This window comes from Amphiprion ocellaris, chromosome 20, assembly GCF_022539595.1.
Source record: "Amphiprion ocellaris isolate individual 3 ecotype Okinawa chromosome 20, ASM2253959v1, whole genome shotgun sequence".
Classification (NCBI taxonomy): domain Eukaryota; kingdom Metazoa; phylum Chordata; class Actinopteri; family Pomacentridae; genus Amphiprion; species Amphiprion ocellaris.
Genome location: NC_072785.1, coordinates 21,455,556 through 21,483,169, shown reverse-complemented (window position 1 = coordinate 21,483,169; position 27,614 = coordinate 21,455,556). Strand labels below are relative to the sequence as shown.

Here is a 27,614-nt window from a genome sequence, read left to right as displayed (position 1 = left end):
CTAATTTCCCTCGTGTTCCTGTTCAAATAAATCATGTTTTTCTTAAGGCAAGCCAGTGAGTGTTAAGACTCAGCCCACAGAGGCTGGGCCCCTCTTTGTTATTGGTCTGTGATAAGACCGACACTGTTACCTAACCTCATGAGTCACAGTTTGGATGTGAAACAGCATGGCAACTGCAGGAAAGGTAGGCACACTGGCTGCATGTCACATGTAATTATAACAGGACAATTCATTTGAGTGAATGTTTGATGGGTTTGTTCTAAACACAGATAGACCGCTAGGATTGGCAGGACATTTTGTTCTGCTCAGTTAGTGTTTATGCAGTAGATAGTAATGTTTACAGTTTATCAGGAAGGTCATGGAGAGGAGGTTTGAGTCCTTTATTTACTGGAACATTTAACAGTCCCTCTGCTGTACTCTGTTATGCAATCTATAATAGACAAAAGAGAAGGTAATGAGAGTTGTCTGTGTCTCTTGGAAGACTCTCACCCTAAATGTTTTTTCAGGCTTCCTGTTGTGCAACAAGTCTACACAAGGGGGAAGAAAAAGTTCAAAGTTCTATTGTATTCAACTTATTGAGAAAGAGACCAAGAAACCCTCACTGATCCAGTTTTTCTATCATCAGACAGTTAAACAAGCAAGATGTAACTTGCTGCTTCCATTGTAGTACTGAAAGGGATATTTGTCCAAGGAGTTGTTGATGAGCATTACCAGAGTTGCTGAAGCTCTTTGAATGTGTGTTGTAGGTGATCCGCTGCAAAGCTGCAGTAGCATGGGAGGCTGGGAAACCTCTGGTGATGGAGGAGGTGGAGGTGGCGCCTCCAAAGGCTGGGGAGGTCCGCGTCAAGGTAATACATCAGGGCTGATGGGTTTGGTATCACTTCTACAAATGAACAGGATAAAAGTATAGGAAGAAACACTCAGTAATTTAATTGCGATCAGATCAGTTAAAGGCAATGCTGCAACTCTGCAAATCATTGACTGTACATAGTCATTATTAACTGCAGTCTATAATGACCCACTCCTCTTACAGCCTTAGATATAGTGGGTTTTTCCTTATGTGCAGTCTGATACTACACTGTACTTTGCACCTTGTATGCTGTAAAAAAGAAAAAGTCCCCGATATTATTGCTGTATAGCTGATTGACTCTAAGCAAGAAAGGTGTGCAACAACCCTTGTATGAGTTTGAAATAGATTCAGCATGGATCACATCAGAACTCTTTTTTTTCAGATTGCGGCCACAGGGATCTGTCACACTGACTCCTACACGCTGAGCGGCTCTGATCCTGAGGGAGTTTTCCCTGTAGTGCTGGGCCACGAGGGAGCTGGCATCGTAGAGAGTGTCGGAGAGGGAGTCACCAAGTTTCAACCAGGTTCTCCTATCTTACAGACACTCAGCAAGCACTTTATTAGGAACACTGATACCTGGCAGGCCCTCCCTTGCTCTGAAACAGCCCCAGTTCCTCAGTGTCATGGATTGTACAAGATGTGTTATGGAAAAACACTGACAAGTTGGTAAATGTATCTATTACAATAGGGACAAAGGTAGAATTTGTACAGCAACTATCTCAAAGAGAAGCACAAACACGGCAGCTTGTTCATATTATGACAGGGAACACAAAACTGTTCTTTCATTGGCTCATTTCAAAAGATTTAACAGGTGAAAACTATGGAATTCCTCTTGACCATATCAGAAATTCTATGTTATATACATTGACAAGGAGCTTCTCCAGACCAGAACCCCATTCCTCAAAAGGGTTTGAGTTCTCTATTTTTAACCCTACTTAAGCAACACACACATGTGTGTCATGTTACTGAAAGCAGTGGTCTACTTCAACGTAAAAACATAAGCATTTAGATTCAGATCTGGTGACTGAGAAGGCAACTGAACTCTACTGAACTCATTGTCATGTTCATGAAACCATTTTAAGCTTTGTTTAGTGACCTGGTATGCTATCCTGCTGGGCATAACCTTTAAAAAGTGTTAAACTGTGGCCATAATGGGATGCACATAGTCAGCAACAATACTCAGATAAGCTAGTGCATTCACACCATCACTGATTAGTATTAAGAAAGCGTTCCTCACACCATTATACCACCACCAGCAGCCTGGAGTATTGACACACGGTGGATTAAGTCCGTGGATTCATGCAGTTGATGTCACATTCTATGCATCTGAGCCAGATTCATCAGAGCAAACTATGTTCTTTTTACAGTGTTCAAAGGTCTGGTTTTAGTGAGCATGTGCCCATCCTCCTCAATGTCTTTATTTACTCCCCAGAATGGTAAAAAGTTATTACCTGAGGTACTGTGTCCTTTCTGTCAGCTTCAGCTGGTCTCACCATTATCCTCTGACCTCTCTTGTCAACAATGTGTTGTATATGGACTGTCACTAATGAGATGTTTTCCACATCATTCTGAGTAAACCCCACCGACTGTTTGCATGACCATCCAAGGACATGTACACATCCTGAAATCACAAGCGATCATCTGTCTATCAACTATACCTGTGTTATCCTGTAGAATATTGTAGGGGGCTGGAGCCTATCCTAGCTGAGAGTTAGGGTACACTCTGGACAGATCACCAGTCCATCACAGGCCTAACACAAGGAAAGACAATCATGTATGCTCACATTCAGACTTATAGCTAATTTAGAATCACCAATTAACCTGACCATGCATGTCTTTGGACTGTGGGAGAAAGCTGGAGAGCCTGAAGGAAAACCCAGCAGACCCAAGGAGGATGTGCAAACCTCACAAAGAAGACCAATGTCTGTTGTGATCTTTCTTGTAATTCGTACCCATGCTGCATGGTGCTAACCACTGCTCCACAGTTTAAGCCCATTACCTGCAGCTATGCCACAGTCAAAGTTTGTATCTGCAGGATTCCATGTATTGCATTGCTGCGACATGATCTTCTGATTGGATAATTGCATGAATAAGCAAGTGTTCCTAATAGTGCTTGGTGACTATTGTTTAAAGATTTCTGCAATGTACGAGCTCCAAACTTAATATTGTTCTTGTATTTTAGGAGACACTGTCATACCCTTGTATATCCCACAGTGTGGCGAGTGCAAGTTCTGTAAGAACCCCAAAACCAACTTGTGTCAGAAGATCAGGTAAATGTCCTGAGTTAAAGTTTTCTATGCAACGGTGCAGATCATCTGTTAAAACAGAAACCTATCATGCCTTCTGCAGAACCTGTGAACAGTTTGATGTCTTGTTCTCCAGGATCACTCAGGGCAAAGGCCTGATGCCTGATGGAACATCCCGTTTCTCCTGCAAAGGGAAGAGCCTGTTCCATTTCATGGGTTGCAGCACTTTCTCTGAGTACACAGTGGTGGCTGACATCTCTTTGGCCAAAGTGCACCATGGGGCCCCTCTAGACAAGGTGTGTCTGCTGGGCTGTGGTATCACCACTGGTTATGGAGCTGCTCTAAACACTGCAAAGGTCAGTTATTCTCTTGCATTCTCTGACCGTGCACTTTGAATCGAAGTGACCTCTAGTCCCATTGTGCTTCAAGTCAGATGCTGGTTTCAATTCTTTTAGATGGTAGACTTCACGGGATGCCTGTCCAATAACATGTCATGCAGTCCATATGCATTTTACTGTGTATTTGTAGCCAGTATGCAACATAATTGTTCCACCACTTTGGTTCAGACTTAAGTATCCCAAACACTATTGCAAGTACTGTCATGAATTTCATCTTTCTCAGAATCCTATTGTTTGAATCCTACTGAATTTTTGGTTGCCTTGACTTTTCCTGCTGCACCACCAGCAAGCCAAGGTTTTTCACTTTCCATGTGAAATATCTCAACATATGTTAAACAGATTTCTGCAAAATTTTAGAGCACTTTTGATACCCAGAATAAAAACCCTGACTGACCCCTGTAATGCATCGCGATGAGTCACAAAGATATTCTCACCTGCTCCTGCTTCACCCTAACCCTACAGGTGGAGGCACGGTCCACCTGTGCAGTGTTCGGCCTCGGGGCGCTGGGCCTTGCAGCAATCATGGGCTGTAAAGCAGCCGGAGCTGCCAGAATTATAGGAATCGATCTCAACCCCGACAAGTTTAAAACTGCTCGAGAGTTTGGGGCCACAGATGTTATAAACCCAAAGGACTACAGCAAGCCAATCCAAGAGGTCCTGATAGAAATGACAGATGGAGGTGTGGACTACTCCTTTGAATGTGTGGGCAATGTGGCAATCATGGTGAGTCCCATTAAAATTCTAATTAATTTGTTATGTAAAATCCAAGCAGTTAACACAAGTGAGCAATAGCCAGAGTTGTGGTCAGGTGCGGTTAGGATCAGGCTGAAGTGACGGTGTCCTGATATTGTCTCCTGGTGGCAGAGGGCTGCCCTAGAGGCCTGCCATAAAGGATGGGGAACTAGCGTCATTATTGGGGTGGCAGCAGCTGGACAAGAGATCTCCACCCGACCCTTCCAGCTGGTGACTGGACGCACCTGGAAAGGCACTGCTTTTGGAGGTAACGTAAGCTGGTGCCAGTGATTTTTATTTTTTATTTTTTTTAAGATATTGAATGGAGGAGGTTCCAAATCTATGTAGTATACAGTCTAGGAGGCGAATCGAGATAAATGCATTCAAATGCATTATAACAACTGTTTCCAAATCTCCCCATATGACACTACATAGTTCAGTCCTGACATCTCAGACACTTACTAATTATTCCTCATCATCAGTGAGAGATGTAGTTCCACACATCTTTCATTTTTACACCTGTATTATGTGAGTTTTCCTCTCGTACCACCACCGTGCTGATTTCTTCTTCACTAGAACTATTGAATGGATTGCCATTAAATTTTCATTTTCTTCTCAAGATGACCTGATAAAGTAAAAATCTCATAGGTTTTCATAAAGTGTCATCACCAGGTCAAATTGTAATTTGTTCAAAACCACAGCTTTGGTTTATGATTAAAAACTTGTAAATAACTAAGATGAATGACAAAATGTGAGCAGACTAACATTCTAAACTACAGTCGTGAACATTTTAAACGTGAGGTTAATATTGACCTTGTGATCATGGTAGCAATAAGACTTACATACAGTAAATGCATAGCTTTTTTGTTCATGTATTGAAGCATTAGTCTTGTCTTAAGGTGCCGTTTGCGCTATAGTGGGTCTTCTTTGTCTACTAAGGACACAAGCCCAGGGGCCTACAGAGTGGGAGGGCCCCCTGAGCTTCACAAGCAAAATGTCACTGAAAAAGACACTCTGATTCCAAAAATAACTACAAAGAGAGCAAAATACCTACAAGGGGTCACAAAAAAAATACAAAGACGCAAAACAATAACTCAAAGATGCAAAATGACTACAAAAGGGGTAATGCAACTTCAGGAGAAACAAAACAACAGCAAAAATGGAGTCACAGAGGAACTACAAAGAGACACAAAACATCCACAAATTTAAAAAAAATGCAAAATGACTTTAAAACAATGGGAGCAAAACATCCACAAGGCAAGACAAAACAACTCTAGAGAGATACAAAGTGACTAAAAAGAGACTCCAAATGACAAACAGAAACAAAACGACTTTCGAGAGACGTAAAGGAACTACAAAGACACAAAAATTGCAAATACACTCAAAATGACAACAACAAACAACTACAAGGAGACAAAAATAAAGCTGCAAATTTCTTTAAAAATATAATAGACAACTATAGAAATGCAAAAAAAAAAACAATAACAACATAAATTGGTACAAGAACAAGACAAGCAGCTACAAAGACACAAACAGCTACAAAAAGACAACATAAGTGGCAAAACTATGGAGGACTAAAAGTGCCAAAATTAAATAAATAAATACATCATTAAATAATTAATTAAATATGTCATTAATTAATTAAAATTGGAATTAAATATTTCATTAATTAATTAAAATTGGAATTAAATATGTCATTAATTAATTAAAATTGGAATTAAATACTTAAATGTGTTATTAAATAAATATATCATTAAATAATTAAATATGTCATTAATTAGTTAAAATTGGAATTAAATATGTCATTAATTAATTAAAATTGGAATTAAATACATAAATGTGTTATTAAATATGTCATTAATTTATTAAAATAACAATTATTTTAAGTAAAAAACATATTTCATTATTTCACGATTTAATTAATTATTTCATGGTCCTTGTGTTGCAGTGGATCATGAATTAATTTTATCTGTCAACCTCGCCCGTCAAAGTCCGTGGGCGGGACTAACGTGAATCTAGTCTAATCCACTGCTTTTGTCTGCCTTGAAACCGGAAGTAGAAGTCTTTCTAAACATGGAGGCTGTGTAGAGGGAGAGTCGCTGTGAACTTTCTAGAGAGTTGGTGAGAGATATTTTAGACCTTGCAGAGTATGTGGAAGCAGGACCTGCTTACCGCGAGCATGTAGCGTGTAAAGCAGAGGAATTTATTGACGTTGTTGAAGTTATTTCCGCACTTTCTGACCAAGATGTTGACCGTAGAGTGACTGCAAATTTAGAGGAAGTACTCCGCCGGTTTTCTGGTACCAGGGTGCAACAGGAGCACACACAGGGACCAGGGCGTTTGGCATACCGAGGGAAGTTCTGGAACATCACGTTCTTTGTGGATTACCAGCCTGTCAAATTGCAGCGATGCTCGGAGTGTCGAGCGCTTTTCCTTTAGGACCTACTCGGCGCGGCACGGCTCCGCTCGTCTTTGTTTAGCCGCGATTCCACAAGCATCTACTCGGCACGGTACGGCTCGTCTCATCTTTGTTTGCGAACGTTTCCATACGGACTAATTTTCAGCACCTTCTCGGCTGAGGTTCCCAGCGAGCTGAGATGAGCCGATAATGTGGCGTTTACATAGTGCAGGCCACTGATTGGACAGGGAGTGACGACACAGCAACTTCAGCACGAAAACAAAATCCTGCATTAAAAAATGACTGTAAACAGCGACGGTGTGCATTGCTCTTCACGAAACTCTCTGTTCTTCATAATTTTAATGTGACAGCCAGACCTGTACCGTGGGTGAATGAAGAGGTCGAGACTTTGTCTTTGGTGGCGGACCAAAGAATACAGAGAGAGCTGGACGGAGAAAGTTTATCAGGAGGTCTCTGAGCGGATGGCCGCTCACATATACAGTAGACTGTATATAAAGAGGACAGAAGCAGTGTAGGGAGAAGCTGAAAAAGCTCAAAAATGACTATCGGTCCACCCAGGACCACAACGGCCGGCGTGGGTCAACCAGGAGGTGTTGGAAGAGGTTTAATGGAAGCTATTTACTGGCACCGCACCGCCAGCAACAGGAGGGAGACTCAGCCGCTGCATTGTTGGAGACGTTCGAGGACGGTGAGTGTTTTGTGACTTCAAGAAACTTATACATCATTTATTCCATTGGTGGCAACCTTCTTTTAAGCAAACAAGTATTTTTAGAAAGTAACGTCGTTGTCTCCTGTAGCAGACAATAAGATAACTAGTTAGCCATCGGCGCTAACTCCGTGCTCTGCTTGTATTTCGTGCTGCTGTTTCTAACGTTTAGCTCTCAGAAGCTAATACTTCAGTCAGCATGCCGTGTTTTTCTTGTACTTAGAGTGAGTGTTTATTTCTGTTCAAGAATCCCTTTCCACATGCGAAGCCTACTCCACCTCCGTCGCGGAGCCCCCGGCTGCCCTGTCTCCTCTCCAGCACCAGCTCGGACACCGACACCAGCACGTCACAGCAACGTCTTATCACCGGTAAGACACGGTAAACAGAGAGCATGGTTGATTTTCGTATTATTACTACAGGTGTAAATGCCTGCAAGCATGATCAAAACAGTGAGACCAATGACCAAGAATTGAGGCAGGTGTAAATGCAAACTGTGCAGCAGCCAGCTCAGGAACGCCTGATGAAAGCTACATGTAGCTACAGTGACACATAAACAGAACACATGCAGCTGCATTTATTTTCCATTGATTTAACAAGTAAGTCACTCTAATTAATTTACGTTCTGGTGCGGTGTAGTATTGCAACCATTCTTCTTATAGTCACTAGGTAGCTGTGAAACTGAATGAAAATATACATAAAAATGAGAAAACACAGCTCTTCTTAGCAACTCCAAAATGTGCACAGGATGAAATGAAGTTCACACCACGTCGTTTTTGTTTGTGGTGGAGGAGTTACTGCTTGTGCTTTGGTTAAAGCGAAGAGTGCCAGAAGTTTATTAAAGTATCAAAGACATGATCATGATTGAAAATGGATGGACGGGTGGCTAAACACATCACATCATAGCTGTGGAGTCCTTCCAGCTCCTGGGGACTACAATCTCTCAGGACCTCCTGAAAAAGGCTCAGCAGAGGATGTATTTCCTACGACAGCTGAGGAGACATGGCCTGCCACATGAGCTGTTGATCCAGTTCTACACTGCAGTCATACAATCTGTCCTGTGCACCTCTGGATCAACCACACAGCAGGACAGAAACAGACTACAGCCCATAGTACGGACTGCAGAAAACATCATCAGAGACCCCACTCACCCTGGACATTTGGACTACAGTGCCCTGTACACAAAAATCGCCACTACTGTGTTTATAGCAATTACCATTTTGCTAATGTGTTCATACATTCCAGTCTAGCTGTACATTTCTGTTTATATTGTGTTCTATTTTACTACTATTTCTTTTTCCTCCCTGTTCCTCTTTCTATTGTTTATTTTTTATTATTCTCTTCCATATTCCTAGGATGACACCAACAGCCGAAACCAAATTCTGTGTATATTGTGTACTTACTTGGCCATTAAAGCTGACTCTGATCACTTTTCTGTCTTTGGTCTAGGCAAGAGGAAAGGGGGCCACAGAAAATTGGACCTTCCTAGCGTACTTGTGGAGATGCAGGCTGAGGAGGAGTGGAGTCATGCCCAGCATGATGAGAACATCTGGTTGCTCCTCAGCGAGGCAAGAGAGAATGAAGCTGGCCCAGAATACTGCCTTCAACCAGTCATTCCTGGGTGTGCTGGGGCAGCTGGGGTAGCTGGGTAGGCAGTGGGCAGCCGGCGAGTGTGAGCGAGTCCACCTCCCATAGACTTGAGATTTACAAGTGCTGGTCATATAATTAGAATATCACGAAAAAGCTTGTCTTTTGGACAACTGTCAGGTCAGTAGTCTTCCCCATGATTGTGTAGCCTACAGAACTAGGCTGAGAGACCATTTAAAGGCCTTTGCAGGTGTTTTGAGTTAATTAGCTGATTAGAGGTGTCTTCAATATTGAACCTTTCTACAATATTCTAATTTTCAGAGATACCAAATTTGAGATTTTTGTTAGTATTCAGGTATAATCATCAAAGTTAAGAGAAATAAACATTTGAAATATATCAGTCTCTGTGTAATGAATGAGTATAATATACAAGTTTCACTTTTTGAATGGAATTACTGAAATAATGAACAACTTTTTTCATGATATTCTAATTATATGACCAGCACCTGTAGTTGTATATAGTTTTACTTTTAGCCCTCCACTGTAGGAGAGGCCCACCACAGTTTGTACTTTGCACATTGTAAATAGTTTTGATTTTGCTGCTGACTAATAAACTATTTTGTGACTTATGTGATTGCATCATAACTTTTCATTTTGTCTGTTAAGACACTGGTAGGAAAAGAGTCAACAGTCTGAACCAAACAATTCTATATTCCCTAATAATGTATTTGTGTTTAATGGGATTTAACATGTTTTAACACAAACTCCTTTATGGTTCATAATTCTGGTGACTGAATTACACCAAAGCAATACTGATTTATCAAACTGGAATTTTCTTAAAACAGCTGTTTTAATGTTTTGGCGTTTAATTTTTTATTTAATCTTGCTAACCTTCACAAACAAACAATAGCATAGACACATCTACAAAAGTTTATTGTCAGAATTGCATTAAAGAAAACAATAGCGGTCCGGGGACAGAAAAACAGAAGTATAACAAGAAGAACAACTTTTAACTTTTGCATGACACGTAGTGCATCAGTGCATCCTGTACATCTCTGCCCTCCTCCTCTACACCTTGTGCCACTGCAGGCTCATGTGCTGCTGCTTCAGGTAAATCCCATGAAGTCTCATCAGAGAGCATCTGAAACACATACACAGCATACATATTTTAATACCTAATAGCGACAAACTGCAGCCATTACAGGGTCGTTCACAGGACTGATACACGATAGCTAGCGAACTAGCATTAGCTTACCCTTATATGTCGTCTCGTTCATATCCTCTTGTCTTCAGCTTGATACTGCTGTATCGCCTCCCAAACTCTCCTGTGTGTCTCCTGAGTGTTTCGACTCGCCGCTCTCAGCTTTCTCCGACTCTTCTGTTACTCTGAATCTGACAGAAAGCCACAGACCGAGCAGCAGGTGTACTATCGCCTCCATGTACATTGTTGCATTGCGTTTGTGTCGCACAAAAATGACGGTAAGGGACTTTCGGGCCACCGTGCTATGACGACTCAACCCACGATGAGGTGGTACTCAATGTAATGGAAAAACAACTAAACCGAGACGAGCCGTGGCGCGCCGAGTAGATGCTAAAGGAAATGCTAAAGGAAAATTTGTCTTGCACCGCATGTATCAACATTTGGGAAAGAGGACCGAGTCTTTAGCGGTTGCTAATAAAGTTTTGTTTTATTGAGTATCCAAACCAACGTAGAGGTGAATAGCGCCACCCAGTGTATCGGAATGTGTTCACAAGCTCTGCGTCAATCCATTATCTGGAATCGATTTGCCTTGACTTGATGTGCAGGGTAACCAATCAGGTGTTAGGATCCGCCCACCGACTTTGACGGGCGAGGTTGACAGATAAAATAAATTCATGATCCACTGCAACGCAAGGACCATGAAATAATTAATTAAATAGTGAAATAATGAAATATGTTTTTTACTTAAAATAATTGTTATTTTAATAAATTAATGACATATTTAATAACACATTTATGTATTTAATTCCAATTTTAATTAATTAATGACATATTTAATGCCAATTTTAATTAATTAATGACATATTTAATGCCAATTTTAATTAATTAATGACATATTTAATTATTTAATGATATATTTATTTAATAACACATTTAAGTATTTCATTCCAATTTTAATTAATTAATGAAATATTTAATTCCAATTTTAATTAATTAATGAAATATTTAATTCCAATTTTAATTAATTAATGACATATTTAATTAATTATTTAATGATGTATTTATTTATTTAATTTTGGCACTTTTAGTCCTCCATACAAAACAACCGCACACAAATGAAGATGCAAATGACTTAAGAAACTTCGAACCTCTGCAGAGTTGCAAAAGGACAACAAAATGGGGAAAAACAACTGAATAAAGAGTGCAAAACCTAGAGATGCAAAGCAAATACAAAGACACACAATGGCAAAAGAAGAGAGCAGAAATACCGATAAGACACAAACTAAGACACAAAGACACATGAATTCACTACAAACAAATACTAAACCAACTCTCACTTTAATGGATGTTTAATTGTGCAGAAAACTGGATGTCTTATTTGTTTTTTTCATGCGCAAAGATACTATCTGGCTCTGTTGAATGAACAGAGGGAGAATAACTCGTGCGACTTTACAATGAGACATTGCTCTGCTCATTTTCAAAAAGCCGCATTTGTACTTTGGCAGCATTTATGTTTTGGTTGTGAACAGTTGAGGGGAAATTTTAAATTCCCAGATCACTGCTTATCTCTTCTGAATGAATCAATTTACTCTTTTCCCAGGATACAAGAGTGTGGAAAGTGTTCCCAAACTGGTGGAGGAGTACATGAACAAGAATCTGAAAGTAGATGAGTTTGTGACTCACACTCTGCCCTTTGAGAAGATCACTGATGGTTTTGATCTAATGCATGCTGGGAAATGGTAAGCCTTGATATCAGATACGTTCTGAAGTTGTTTGTTATGTTAAAATGTGTAATGCTCTCGAGTCCCTCCGGGTTTTATGTATTAAAAAAATGCATGCGTCACTGCTGCCCTCTGTTGAGGACAAAGCTGGGATGAGATGAATGGTGAAGACAGGACTTACGCAACAGTTTGCACTGAGAGCGGCCTTCACTCAGACACAAGCACCGATTGTGTCACTAATGTGTTGTAAGCCTGAAGACAGAAAACTTCTAATGTCCTCTAATATCTACCTTCTCATCCCATTTTCAGCATCCGCGTCGTCCTTCAGGTCTAGACGTGGGGGAGCGTAGCAAACTGTGATCTCCGTCCATGTTTACTCAGCTCAATTTAATAAATAATCTTCCAACTCTATGTTCATGTCTGTTTCTATTTGAACAATGCAGTGTTAGACAGCTCTTTGATCGGGGTTTCCTCCCCTCAAGGAACACATACGTACATAGAACACTGCGAGAGGGGAAAACAGAGGAAACTAATTCAGATTATTCATAAATACTCTTTGATCTAGTCTGAATGAATAATAAGGTAATACAACCACAACTGCTGAGTGTTTCTTAGTTGGGAACAGTGTGGACATGGAAGCCTGATAAAGTTGTAGATTAAGTCTGAACTGTTTAAATACTTCCAATGTATCCTTTACTTTTAATCGCTGGAGGATTTGAGCACTCATCAGGTTTTAGTCTTCTCCTGTTATATATGGATTTGACAATGTAAACATCATTTCCAAGATGTTGACTCTGACTGTACCCTACTCGGAAGATTTTCTACGACACCCTGTACTCAACTCTGCCATTCCTAGTTTGAAAAAAAATGTGTCCCAACTGCTCCATTCATACTGCAGAGGGCGCCGTGGGGAATAAAGTCATTTTTCCTCCTCTGTACTTCTGTGGTGATGAAGATTGGTCTGATGTCTGTGTGGCAAACAGATGAAGGGTTCTGGTACAAGGACAATCAGGACACAAAACCCTGAAAGGATCACAGACCTTTTTAGCTTCACGGAGTTAACGTAAAATTATTTCTGAACTTTAATGGGCCCTGTTTCATCGCAGATATTTCGACTCGTCATAGGGGGAAAGTATTGGAGTAATCAACATGAGTGATGCTACAGACATGACCAAATGCACAATGACAGCCTTCTGTAACATCATAGTCATAGCTAGTTTACACCGAGTTTGGTTTGCAAACTACTAAACGCTAAACTTCGAATTTTGGAGTCACAAACACAAATTGCAATCTTATTAAATTTATAAGCAGCATTACAGAACATCAACCTATAAAATAAGTGGGGGAAGAGTAGGTATGGTTTAGAGGTCCTGCCTTCTGCTTCTCGAAAGTTCTTCATATTGTGTAATTTTCATTCATTATTTTCTGGATAAAAAAACTATTTCTTAGCTGGATACATATCACCAACCTAATCTCCCATAGCTTGATTGTGCTCCTGGCTTTCAAACCTTAATATTTGCATTAACTACTTCAATTATCCTTCAAAACACAAGATCCCCCAAATTCCCTTCTGTTAGTAATTTACTGCCAAACAAATCATATTGTTGGAGCCACTTTTTGGTGTTGATGGTGAGTTATATTCTCACATTTGGATCATTTATTGAGGTGATGTAAATCTTTCCTTTTGCTTTATGCTGTATATTTATGTCAAACTAAATATTTTGAGTAACTGGCAGTACTACTGGTACTACTTGTACTTGTCATAAGTAACTATCCAAACATGAAGGAAAACAGATTTTGACCTCACGTTCGACCTAAAAATATTTTATTTTGATTAAAGTGACGATAAATCAGCCAAAAACAGGCAACAATCAGCTGCTGCAGTGTTGTGACTTGAACTGTTTAAAATGTCTAAGTCAAGAAGTGAAACCCTGTTAAGGTGGCACAGTGTAGAGGGGGATATAAGAAGTAGCCACGACACATGCTGTTGGAAAATAAAACTCTTAAGCAAAGGGAAAGTGTGGTGCATTTCCAGAGGCTTAGAAAACCCTCAGTGCATTCATTATGACTTAAATGTTTTTCAGATACAAGTTTAAATGTGTAACTTGGGAGTAAACAAAGCGTTAAACCCAAATCTCCAATGTTGTCAATGTCCGCCACTGAGTTTAAATAGGCATTAAGGCTGACAGGAACCCAGACACTCATTTCCATTAATAAAACGCTGGTGAAGTTAAGCCACTTTGGGGATTTCGATCACCGATTTATTCAAGGACAAACTCACCCACACAGAGCTACAGAAGAGTCATTTATTACTCCATTAGAAGAAATACAAAGATGGCAGAGAAACTGTGATCGCATTAGTCCTCTGAAATGTAGAAATAATGAATGCCGCTCGCACCAGGAAAATCCCCACATCAATGTAAATGGTGACTGCCGAGTAGATGGGGAGGGGGGACACACCAGTTTACGTGCCTTGAAATATCCAGCAAGTTTTAATTCCTAGTTTCACAAGTTAAGGCTCAATTTGCTACACCGGGGCTATTGGAAACACGACACACTAAAGGAGTAATCCTCCAATCAGGACCGACAAGTCCAGGCCTTCATTACTCTCATTCTGGGTATCTACGTAAATGCTCTGGGGCTACGTCACAATTCTCCTAGCAACTGTGGGTGATGTTCTCAAGTGGATGTGCACTAACAATAGCCACATTCAAAATATAACAATTGGTTTTGTGTACTGGACACCCCGACAGGCAAATAGGACAGCAACACTATGATCAGCTAGCCAGCAGATTCTTGTATGAAGCAGTAAATCAAGTCATTATTTTTCCTTTTCTCTAATGTCTGTAAGTTGTATGTGAAGCTGGAGCCAGAAGATGGTTAGCTTAGCTTAGCAGGAAAAAGAAAGAGACAGCATGCCCGGCTAATCCTGCTTCTAATGCTCACTAATTAACACTTAATATGTTGTTTGTTTAATCTGTTCAACAAGTGGAGAAACAGTCCGTGCACACATATGCCATAGTTTTACCACTTTTGTTTGTGTCCAACTTAAACAAACAAGACACAGTTTAATTACTGAGCGTTAAAGGTGCAGATATATAGTAATATTTGAACTTTGGCCAGAGCCAGGCTGGCTGCTTTCCCCTGCTTTCTTCATTTTAAGCCAGGCTAAGCTCTGTCGCTTCACATATAACAAACAGATATGAGAGTGGTATCAATCCTCTCATGTCACTCTTGGCAAGAAAAGACCTATTGCCAGTTTAAACCTTTAGAAAATGAATTGAACTCTGCTTCTGTTGCATGGGCACTGAAGATCCAACATCCAACATGGCTGCCTGAGCATGCATTATTTGCAAACTTGGATTAAGACCTTAAAAACTGAACTTGTTTTTCTGCTTAAATTTTTGAGTTGCTATTTGGTGAGTTTTGGAACCTTGCTGTGCCTCTAGTATTGCTGATTCTTTTCAATCCATCTCTGGTAAAATCAAAAGATGTGATTGAGTTAGCAGAGGCTGAAAGAAAAGAAGCGAAGCATGGCGTACTAGTTGAATTTGCCCTGAGCTCCACCACACCACAGACAACAACTAGTCAGCCAGTGAAAGCTCTGAGTGAGCCAGAGATTAAAACAGGCCCAATGTCAAGCCAGGCCACTAAGCGAAACCAAATCTCATAAATACTTCTTTATATTTCCTCCAGAGGATACAGTTTTCACTAATAAAGCAATCCACATTTGTTATAAGACACATTCAAGTACTTCCATTTAGACTGAGGAACCAATATTTAATTCAAAGAACCGTGAGAGCTGCACTCATGCTGAGCTCCAGGAGTGGTGCCTCTTGATTTGAGATGTGTGTTTGAGTGTGTTTTTGTGTGTGAGACCCAGAGGTGCTGGGTGTCTGGAAAAGTCCAGTCTTTGCTGCGTTCCGCTCCGGCCTACATTTGGCTCAGGAAATGAGCGCGTCCGTTGTCCTCCAGCCGGCGGGTGAGGATCTCGCAGCCGGTCTCCGTCACCAGCAGAGTGTGTTCAAACTGAGCCGAGCGCTTCCCGTCTCTGGTCACCGCCGTCCAGCCATCAGGCCACGTCTCGTCTTGCCAGCCACCTGAGACACCACAGACACAGATGCACTCTCTGGCTTTGGCTTACATACCATCAATAAAACAGAACTGTGGAAACAAACCCTCCAAGACTGGCAAGGACTCACTAGATACCTGTCCGGTATAAAGTGTCTTCTAAGACCAGTCTTAAGGCATGACTGGGTCTCACACACCATTTAACCCCCTATGAGTCCATTAACAGCTACAGCTTGTCTCATGAGTCTCGGCTCAAGCGGGAAGGTGACAAAGTTATTGGCTCTGAGGGACGTTCAGCTGTTAAACAAACTTGCTTTCGGATGAGTATTTTTGTTTGTTGCTCGCTCAAGAAATTCATGAATCTGGTTAGATAAACTGAAGAATAAAGAGTTTCCTTAAGGGCTGAGAAACTTCGACTTCTAAAGCCAAATAAATCACTTTATATCCTTACTGGATTATCTGAGGAATACACTGCAACAAAGCTGAAAACACTTTTTCTTCGCTTACAAAAACTTTGACGTATATGGTTTCCACAGAACTGCAAAGTTTTGTCCAAAATTGTACTTTCCGTTCTGGTTACACTGTCTCTTGACAGTGATATTTGTTTTACATTATGATTACAATTCTGCAACTTGTTAAATTAAGGCAATGATATTTTCATATCAATTCAATGAGGTTTATCTCTATAAATATTATTATTCATACAAAGGTGACACTCACCTTCACATATCATGGGTTCAATGGTGAACACATGGCCAGGCTTCATAACTCCAACTGCTTTGTTTTCTGTATAATTAAGGAGGACAGATATCATACTGCTGCAAGGAAAAATGGACAAATATAACAGTAATTTTCACAGGTTTAGGGCTTTGATGATGGCAGGTATGGGGCTACTCACTGGCATAGTGTGGCACATTGGGAGCGGTGTGGAAAAGTCTGTGAATGCCGTGGCCACAGTAGCTTCGCACCACAGAGAAACCATTGGCCTGAGCATGCTTCTGGATGATATTACCCAGCTCTCTGTAGCGAATGCCAGGCTTCACTGAGGAAACGGGAGCAAAGGGCAAAGGAATACATATGTCAATGCTGTTAATAATTATTTAAGAGTTTAATAAAATGATGGTATTTTTAACCAAAATGAAAGATTTCAGGCAAAAATGCCAAACAATTACTAGTATCAGCATTACACTGTTAGACACAATACTGAACTATTTGTCTTTGGGTTTTGGATAGCTACCTGGAAAACCTAAGATATTTGTAGATATCTTTCTTGGACCGTAGGAAACTTGAACCTGTTTTTACAATTTTAGATATTTTACAGGTAGTAAAATAATTATTCACATTAAGTGATAATGGAGAAAATTATTAGTTGCAACCTTATTTTCAAGCATATTGCATGATCTTCCACAGCAGATAGAGGTCCCCATTTGTCATGCAAATGTAGATGATCAAAAGCTGCAATTTCCTACGGACTTTCATGACTCTTTGTAGAGCTTAACATAAAAGACGAACTGGGAAACGGGCAGAAACAGCAACCTGTCCAAGGTCAAGAACAACTCGTCAATTACAACACGTTCTAAAATGTAAGTGCATTCTGGTGGACAAACTAAGGTTGCCTGTGCAGAAATCAAAAAGACAAAGTTAGATTTCTCCTCTTTTGCTAATTAATTTGATAAGTTCTTTTTCTTGCTATACAATACAGTTCAGTTTATGCTGCCAGTCTTGCTAAATCTATTGTTGCACCCTGTGTGATCTTGACCCTGCACATCAACATCTGGCAGCATGACATCAGAGTCATGTTATCCATCGATGTTGAAACTTAAGAGGAAGCAATTCTCATGCTCCTTTTCTAGTTTTTAACTCCCACAACTACTGTACAACAAACAACCATCTGACTGAAGAAGTTGAACATCAGCCGGTGACTTTGTGCTTTCTAATAGAAGCTATGTAATGGTCAATACCTATTATGCAGGAAATCTTGCAGGATGAAAACTAGACAAGTGTTAAAGCTGTGGAGATTCGTATAATCACTTCTGAGTGAAAATTAAAAGAACCAATCACATGGACACAATGCAGGGGGAAAATTCTGATCATTGATTGCAATTCTGCCCTAAAAGGATGTCATGATCTTTTGGTGCGATCACCTACCTTTGTCGCTCACACCTCACTGCTATGTCTGAACAGTCAAATACTGCGGCCACAGTAGTAGCTGAGCAACAAACCTGTCAGTCGCTTTCTGTATGAACGGACTAAACACCAACGCCAGTGTGTGAAGTCAGAAAAACGAAAGAAAACGTGCCACAGTACCTACCAGAGTCAATGGCTTGCATAAGGCATTCATATGTAGTCTGAACCAGTTTCTTTGCTCCTTCATCCACCTCTCCAACAAAGAAGGTTTCGTTGAGGTCACCATGGAAACCATTGTGGTAGACGGTAATGTCCACTGTGAACATGTGGGAAGATGAATAAGTCAGGGTCATTGGGTTGCATGACAAACTAGATTCTATTACCGGTATGTTGAACAAAAGCAAACACCGCTATGAATAACCTGCCTGAAGCATTTAGCTGCTGTTATGTTGTAAAGTTCCCCGCTGTGGGATCAATAAAGGTTTAATCAATCAATCTATCTATCTATCTATCTAGTAATGGTAGGTACTGGGTTTTTTAGATAACATGTACATCTGCAAGAACAAATAAAATGTCCCTTTTTAAAAAATTGCTGACGAAATTGGAACTGCTAGTGTGCAAACTGGGACTTTTCCCACTTAAGGAGAACTATAGAGAGCAGAGAATCTGACTAGCAAAGCCCCACTGGTAAAGGTTAATGAAACAATTTGTCTTGTCGGGCCACGCAGCAAGAGATGAGTTGCTGACAAGCACTCCATCAGACACTCTGAGGGGAGTGGCGGATGGAAGACATCGCCTTAGCAGAAATATTCATAAAGAACCTAAAATTGGCCAAACTCCTGCTGACACCATTTCAGGATGTTGGGGCAACCATTTGTCATGGAAGAGAAATCTTTCTCCCTCCTGCTCTTGTTAATAAAACATTCCCCTACATCCAAACTTAGCTTAACTATTCCTAGAACTTGGTTTGACACAGAGATTATGACATTATTTATTTTTTTTTTTTAAATGAGAGTTTAAAAACTGGAGATTTGAGGAAAGGCCAACGCTTCATTGGTCGAAAAATTTACAAGAAGGTTTCCTGCCAAGGAAAATAAAGAATAAAACAGTAGAGCTGTGATAGATATGAGAAGCAGTATAGTGCAATGAGCCCACCATTGAGGATATCTCCTTCTTGCAGTGGTCTTCTGTCCGGTATGCCATGGCAGATGACTTCATTAACAGATGTGCAGCAGGATTTGGGGAAGTTGTAGTAGTTGAGAGGGGAGGGGTAGCAGTTCCTTGCTGTACAGGCCTAATCAGACAAAGAATGTTAGTTATAAAGACAGCAGTGAGGTAACAAGTAAGTAAATCAAAACTGGATAACACATAATAAAGATGAGTGATTCTTTTTTCCTCACGTAGCTGCCCTATAGACATTAACACAGTTACAGTATAGTCTCAGATCTCAACTCTGTATCTGTATCCAGTAGCCCTACAGGGTGAACTGGGTGTTTCATATATATATATTAGATGAGTGCTTGAGCATCTGCATGGAAGTCAGGATAGTATAAAAAAGCAGCAGAAGTTGAACTGAAGTTCCACAGCAGGGACATCTGTTTACATGTAACAACTCCATCTTGCATTATTTATTAACAGTGTCTGATCCGCACCACTTAATAAATCGATTAAACAAGACTGTCTACAGCCATGTTAGCTGCTCTGTGAGGCTCCACACAGTGACAGCTGTGCTTTGAGTTAAATGCTAACGCCAGCATGTGAACACACTCACACTGACAGCATTAATAGATATGTTTCCTGTGGTATTTTAAGAATATTAGGATGCTAACACTTAATGATTAACACTCAACACAAAGTAGAGCTGTGGCTGATGGAAACTGTCATCACAGTTTTGACAACTTATTGGAAATGGTAATTCATCGAACAGCAGTTCACACATTTTACTCAAAGCCAAAGATGTCAGAAAAGTCAAGCGAATACAAGCATCTGGAGGACACTTCATCTCGAGATCACAAATGTCAAACAAAGTGTGCCAATCCATCCATCAGTAGCTGAGATTTTAAATCCCCATCTGTGATTCACGAAGACTTTTAAAATTACTCTGCTTTGAATAATAAATTATGTCTCCTGGTTTTTCCTAGGGCTGGGAAAAGCAACTGAAAAATATGTCAAGATAAAGTATTACATATCAGTCGACATTGATAATTACTAACGATAACTTCATTTAATAAAGACCTGGAGAAAAGAGGTTTATTTTGAATATAGTCGCCTTACTTTAAATTTAGCATCTCAGCCCGTTTGCCAAGCTCCATGGGTAATAATGTTAAGAATGAAAAGGAGGTGGAGGTGCAAAGACGAAGACCAGGGTGAAGCTGCAGCATAGCACTGAGTTTAAGGTTCCTAATGGCTGGCCTGGACTGGGTGTCATCAGAGAGGGACCCTTACACTGGACTCTGCACACACCCTGACCTCAAGTTAGGTGGAGGTGATGGATGACATAGCGTTGTGGGCAACGGTCCACACCACATCCAGCCTCCACCAGCGAAGGTCTGTGGATAGGGGTGAGTAGAGGCTGAGGACACCCACAGACTAGTATGCCTCAGGAGACATGTATGGATGCTACAGGGAGCATGATGGAGGGCAAAGGGGCTCAATTATCAAGGTATGACGGGCTGTGTATCAGCAAGGAAGGAAGCACGCTTAGGGTTTGTTCATGGAAACAACCTTTTTGTATTGGTTATGTGCTTTCATGGTGATCTGTATGTAATACATTTAAGTGAAGCTATCAAACATTCTATCGAACAATTTTCTTATTGCTCTTGATGAAGTGTCAGTTGCCCAGGTCTAGTTTTTCTCATAAAAAAGTTCACTGAACATCGTCTCCTCTTATTTTCAAAATCTTTCAAATCCTGAATCTTTGAATATGTAAATATTGTCCATGTTAAAAATGACTTTAATTTAAATGTCATTTAAAAGTGTAAAAATGTAAACAAAATCTCTCCTACTTCCCCCTAGAAACCTGTGTATCACACTTCTATAAGTTACCTGTCAGTTTACCTACAACTGTTCTTCTCTGTGCATGTCCTAAAAGGACCCACGTTGCAATACATTGAAACATAAAATGTGTTTATGTGTAGCCAACCCAAAAGACAAAACATTCCAGGCTTTATAACCCACTGGTGTGTGTGTCTATATATATATGTACCAGATGCACAGCATGGTCAATTTCCTCTGTTGTTACACCCGGTTTCACCATCACAGCTGCAATGTCCAGGACTTCTCGTGCCAGCTGCAAAGAGCACATGTGTCAAAGTCGAACTGCAACAAATGGAAACACCATGAAGGCAGCCATAGAATATTGCATTACCTTGCACACAACCCTCATGCCTTCAATGTCCTCAGGGGATAGGATCTTGATCTGCGATGTTCCCTTCAAAACCTGCTCAGACTCAGACATCCCTGTGGGAAGAAAATAAGAACAGACAACTGGCATCACTCACATGTCGATACTCAGTGAAGCTGATGAGCTCTTTCAACTAGGATCTTGTGAGTAAAAGCAGCAGCTGTCAGTCTATCAATTTCCAGACTGTCACAGCTGGATTTACATTCTCCTAATCAATTTTTTTCTTCTATCAAACGTGACAGTTGAATAAATCATCTGTTACTGAGAAGGTATGTCATTCTTATTCACCCTGCAAAATTTTAACCGCTACCAACTGCAAGAATATACCAATGCTGCTGCTTTACATCAAGGTAATCATGTCCTTCTTTAACATCCTTTAAGTTTTACCTTCTGTGATATCCGACTCCTGACAGCTTCAACAGGTCAAATAGTTCACAATTAATTCAAATCATGACCAGACTATGAACTTCAAGTTATTTTGCTTTATGAATGAATCAAGAGAAACATCTTTGCACATCTGCAGAGAACCCTACTCTCTACAGCAGAAGCTGAGCCTACTGTCAGAATGCCGTGGCTGGTACGAGCTGTCGCTATAAAAGTTTAATTGCTACATACATATTCTCTTTGTTTGTATGACAGGAACGTCACTTTTGACGTATCACAGGAAGACTGCTGATGTTGAGGAGTTTAACTTTATACTGCTCACGCTGTGTGCCACCGGCAGCCTTTGCCCTTGGATCACAGAGAAGAATTGTCTTTTGAGCTGCAGTGTTCAAAGAAAGGGCTTCTAATAATGTCACCAACTTCTTTTTTTTTATCCTTAAAATGTGTAGGATTTTAGGACTTTTTCTTTGTTACTTCTAACAAAGGAGGCCTTTTACTAACCAAATTTCATTTTTTTTCTACTTTTACAAAACGTAAATATTTTTAGTTATTCTGACAATGTCAATAAAAACTAAAAATGTATAAACTGCAATTTACAGCAGAGCTGCTGTTTTGGATTGCATTCCATTGCAAAGGTATTCCTAACAGGGAGTGTATGCTGTTCATACATTACATAATACATAGAGCTCCTGTTTTGACATTTTTCCAGCCTAACTCATGAATATCCAACAAACATAAAAGCATCTTGCAGTGCTACAAATAACTAGCTGCTGCTGCAGAAACTACACTACAGCTTCAGCATCTGAGCAGAGGCAGACTAATGACACTCACTCTGTCGACTCAGAAGAACAGAGCAGGACTGTTATATGGAGAACAACAGAAGCACAGATGTCAGGTAGTCAAGTCAGCTTAGCAATAAATGATGCAACTAGTAATCCAGCCACAGATTCAACAAGATCCAGATATTATTAATGGGCTGGAAAGAGCACACAAACATGTGTTGGTCAAAGCACTGACGTCATCAAGAATTGGCAAATCTATAATTTATTAACTCTCAACAAGATGATCGCTGGATGAACATGTACTGTTGCCTAGCAACAAAGACATGAGACACGTTTGTGTACAATTCAAACACAGCCCTCCTTCTGACCCGAAGACCCTACAGTGTGAGTGCAACAATCAATTGGATGTACTTACGCTTTGATTCACCCGCTCAGAAAATAACATTTTGTGAAAATGTGAAAATTCCAGGGTGCACAATATAATGTCTTTATAAATGTTAGGCCTGCTTCCTCTTAGTTTATCATGGTAATAATCAATGTTTTCTATGTAATTTTAAAAAACACTTCAGCGTTGACTGGAGCTCAATAGCAGACACATGTTGGGAAACATTAGCCTGCAACAATTGTGCTTCACTCCCTGAATAGGCATCACAGGAGAATGAAAGGAGACTGTAACCATGACTACCTGAGTATGGATCTATGCAGTTAGATGACAAGGATGTAGAGGTTGCCATGGTTGCACAATGAATGGCTTGCCCGGAGAAATAGATGTAAAATAAGGCAGGTTTGAGTTATCACAATGTGTGATAATTTACACAGAAGAGCAGGCTGGTCATAAAAACACAGCATGACAGCAAACCTGTCAGCAGGTTTACTTTTCCCTGCAGTAAATCAAACACCAATGGTGGACAGAGATCATAGTGAGATATTGCTGGGCTGTTTAACAGAGCAAAATTGGTGTTAGCTTTGAATGAAATGTCAGCAGTGGAACGTGCCTACACGATATTCAATGATTCTTAAATGTTAAAAGACCAAAAAGGTAACTGAGAAATTGCACTCATGCACTGTATCTGGATTCCCGGAAATCCACCACCTAGTTGAAAGCCCCACTGAGCAGTATTTTTATAGAAATACTGAATCAAAGTCACTGTAGTAAAATAATACTAGTGCTGCCAACTCCAACTGTGAGCAAACATGTAATTCTGCAACTGGAAACAGCTTTCATTCACTTTCTCAAACTGCATCGAATGCATGAGCTCAATTGCAAATTGCTGGTTTTGAACATACCGCAGTTGCACAGATTTCTTACTTTAGGTGAAATTGTCAATGAAATAGTGGTAGACTGCTAGTGAACTACTGAATTTCAATTACAACTAAACTTGCACAAGAGCTAGTCTTGATCTTCTTTCAGTTCCATCTTCAGAGTTGTCTCCAGAGCTGCTCAGGCTATTGTGTTTGTGTATAGTTCTCTAGCCAATAGCACAAGACATCTGTGTATCATCTGTGTATTCATGCAAAAATGATAGAAAACGCATGCATGAATGAGCGGATTGTCAAGTCCTCTGTAACGCACAGAGAGGCTTTCCACAGGCTCCTGCTCAAAATGGGCACCGAGTTATCAAATCTTTACCATTAGAGATCAATTGTATGAACAATTAATGCGGCCATGAACAATACGTGTTGTAGCGGCCTAACAATCTGGTCTTGAATGTCTTCATGTGTACTTTGAGTGATTACTCATCTATTAGCATGACAGATACAGACTCCATTAGATTAAGCTACACAAATGAAAGTCTTGTTGACAATGTGGTCGCTGGGTGATAATTGTTTTTTCAGCTTTTCCATGATTACCACACAACAGACCTCTTAAATATGAAGACAGTTTAAAGCCCCACCAAAGCCCAAGTTCATTACATCCCATACTGTGGATGTACGGGGACTTGAGAAGGGTTTTTAATACATCGAGACATTTTTACTTAACAAATGGTAAGAAATAACAGAAAAATACACTCAGGAAAATACCGAAACTGAACGTAGCAAACATGTAAACATATTTATAATCATTGTAATGATTATAAAAAAAGGTGTTAAACTGATAATATATTACATTTGACAGCATTGTTTGAAAGAAAATATAGATAAAATGGAATTTCCCTGCATACTGTACATGTGTTTGACGGTTTTTAAAAAGAAAGTTACACTTTTCAAAATGGATGATGAGCCAATATGAGGAACTGGAAATACATTTCCACTAGAGACCTGGTTACCTCTGGGATGATCAGCATAGTCAGGTCTTTGGATGTCACCAGGCACAGGCCTCATTGGAGTCTACATTAGGGACAAGGAGATGACAGACGGCTTACATCACCAAATTCACACATATCAGCATTTACACAAGACAATACCTGAAGCAAGTCACAAGAATCATTTCAAGACAGTCTCTGTGTTTTCTTTAAACACATTCAAACAGATATGCACCAACAGGCATGAGAATATGGCTTCGTTTGGGATTTTTCTACGCATTAAAATATATGATGTGGTATGTAGCTGTGTCTGTCACCCATCCAGTTTTCTTTTCATGATTCACACATAAAAAATATGTGCAAATACTAATGAACTAACCAGTGGGTAGTGAGGACGTAGTTTTCCTGTGTAGCGGTAGCCAGACCATGGGTCTGTGTTGATGTCTCTCTCCACACAGTTCTTAGATTCATTCTGGTTCTTGTCTTCCTCTGGGAAAAAAACAACAACACAAGGTTTCTAAAGCATCTGGCACCATTGTGTCAGTTCACAGTCAAAGAACTACTCTTGACAAACAGCTGTGAAAACAACATGCATGAGTAAAGTTGTTTCTAAATGCTCTATCTGTAACTTGTTAACCTATATGTGTGTGTGCATGTGTGTGTGTTTGTAAATATAATTCAACCTATTCATACAAAAAGTGATCTGTGATACCTACTGGCTTTTTTGTGCAGCAGCTTGTGAGACACCCAGCTTCCTTTGAAACATTCCTGGAAAATGAAGAAAAAAAAATCGTTAATAATACTGTGCAAAATGTGCTTCATACACAATCCAATGAAATTCAGCTAAAACTCAAAAAATAGAGCTGCACCTAACTTTTTTATTCATTCTAAGTTAACCCACTTTATAATTTTGATTAGTTTTTTTAGACATAAAATTTGGGGAAATTGTGTCTCTCTATTCCGCAGAGCCCAAGATGGACTCTTCAAATTCCTTCAAATAACTGTTACAATTAAGTTTCTTTTGATCAACATCGCTTCTGCAGTACAAAGGATTACTATAGTGAGTTGTACCACAGGAGGCGCCCTGGTGATAGATGCTAGGGATCGACTGTTTATCAGCCTTAGGGATTATTGGATTGGATATATAAATCAATATATATCAAAACCTAAATCAATTTCAAAATGGGCTACTTTGCCATCGCTTCTCTCTATCTGCTCTCACCACTCTGTGATTTCGAGCAATGTCCCAGTTCTCTTTTAATCAAACATATACAAAGTATAAGATTTCTGCAGAAGTCGCCATCATTTAAAATTTTGACAAGTGTTGGCTATTGATCTCCCTGATTAGTGAAAACTGGCATCAACATTGGCCCAGAATAAACATATCAGTTACCCAGTAATAAAGGCTTTATATCTAATATATGTCTCTATATGTATATTTGTTATGATGAGTCTACAATGAAATTATTTAATTCATTTTAGGACAATTACCAGAAAAGAGATACAGGCAATACAGAGAACAGGATCAGACTGCACAGCCAAAAGTGTCATCAGAGTTAAGACCTTTAGTTAGGGTCAAATAGCATGGCACCACAAGGCAACTTAGATTAAGTTACATTAACGTTGTAGTAAGATTGTCACCTAACCCATCTATTTATAAAGATTTTGAAAGTGCATTACATTAGATGCACTCAAAACCGGGCCCCTCTGCAAAGACTGAACTTGTGGTAGTTTCATATTTATTGGCAGACACTTTTCCTAATGTGACATCAGCCACAAAACAGTAACCACAAAGTTCATCAACGCCATATCCACTTGCAGATAACGACTTGGTGCAAACCCTACGAAGCCTTCTAGCAAAACATGCAATACTTCTGCCAGTACTAAATACAGTTATGTTAGTCAAACAAGCCCTGCTCAACTGATTATCTGTATAAGTGGAGAGAAGCTTCTGCTTAGCCCTGCAGTACATGTGTGATATTCAGCCAAGTATGTGATAAACAGGGAAACTTTAAATTGACAGATTTTTCAGTGGGGTTTAGTCTCGTGGGGAAAAAAAGTACCAGGATGAGGGTCAAACATCGTGGCACTAGTGATCCCTGTAGCACTTTACAACTCAAGTTTAAGTTCCTGTATCAACTGCATGATTAAACTTCTTTCACAACATCTCGTATTCCATACAGTGTTTTACCCTTTCAGACAAATAACTTCACACCGTGAGCTTTAATTCTGAGCAAGTACGTTATATCACTTACTTTAGCCAGCGGGTAGCTAGCCAAACCTTTCCCTCGGCCTACTGTTACACAGATAGCATGGGTTACAATCACAGACTGCATTATTTATCCTCAGAAGTCTGTATACCGTTACACACCCACAACACGTTTGTTAACGTTTAGCAAATGCGTTATTAGCGGTTTACCAAGCACCTACAACACACATGCCTGCGTAGCCTGACAGTTAGTTAGCAGCCTCGTGACAACACAGAGGGCCCAGGTGTGTAGCTACAGCCGCCATTTAAGCCGGACAAAGCGAAAAAGCGGCAGTACCTGTGAACAGAAATAGGAGCCTTGAATACCAAGCTTGATACATGTGGGACACTGAAGTTTGGCGTCCTTGCTGCAGCCCTCTGTCTCACACTCCCTTCTAGCTTCGGTGCTCGCCATGCCTTCGTCTGCAGGAGGGGTGGAGTCGGTGACAAGCAGCCGGCCAGCGGCGGCACCACTGCGCATGTGCAGTGCGGCGCCGTC

At 40.2% G+C, this 27,614-nt stretch overlaps 2 protein-coding genes across 2 annotated transcripts; one reads left to right on the top strand and one right to left on the bottom strand.

The window, feature by feature from the left end:
- Window positions 1-60: 60 nt before the first annotated feature.
- On the top strand, window positions 61-12,268 carry LOC111562574 (alcohol dehydrogenase class-3 chain L). Its single transcript, XM_023261175.3, has 9 exons — window positions 61-184; window positions 747-848; window positions 1,233-1,374; window positions 3,033-3,120; window positions 3,233-3,452; window positions 3,957-4,217; window positions 4,359-4,494; window positions 11,737-11,875; window positions 12,167-12,268. Exons 1-9 carry the CDS (start codon window positions 167-169, stop codon window positions 12,189-12,191), a joined length of 1,131 nt encoding a protein of 376 aa, XP_023116943.2. The 5' UTR covers window positions 61-166; the 3' UTR covers window positions 12,192-12,268.
- Window positions 9,852-27,611, bottom strand: metap1 (methionyl aminopeptidase 1). Its single transcript, XM_055005821.1, has 12 exons — window positions 27,414-27,611; window positions 25,584-25,635; window positions 25,247-25,356; window positions 24,892-24,952; window positions 21,423-21,514; window positions 21,261-21,344; window positions 19,211-19,349; window positions 18,240-18,371; window positions 16,827-16,970; window positions 16,649-16,714; window positions 10,191-15,957; window positions 9,852-10,076 (listed from the first exon to the last, which is right to left on the bottom strand). Exons 1-11 carry the CDS (start codon window positions 27,594-27,596, stop codon window positions 15,791-15,793), a joined length of 1,230 nt encoding a protein of 409 aa, XP_054861796.1. The 5' UTR covers window positions 27,597-27,611; the 3' UTR covers window positions 9,852-10,076; window positions 10,191-15,790.
- Between the last annotated feature and the right edge of the window lie 3 nt (window positions 27,612-27,614).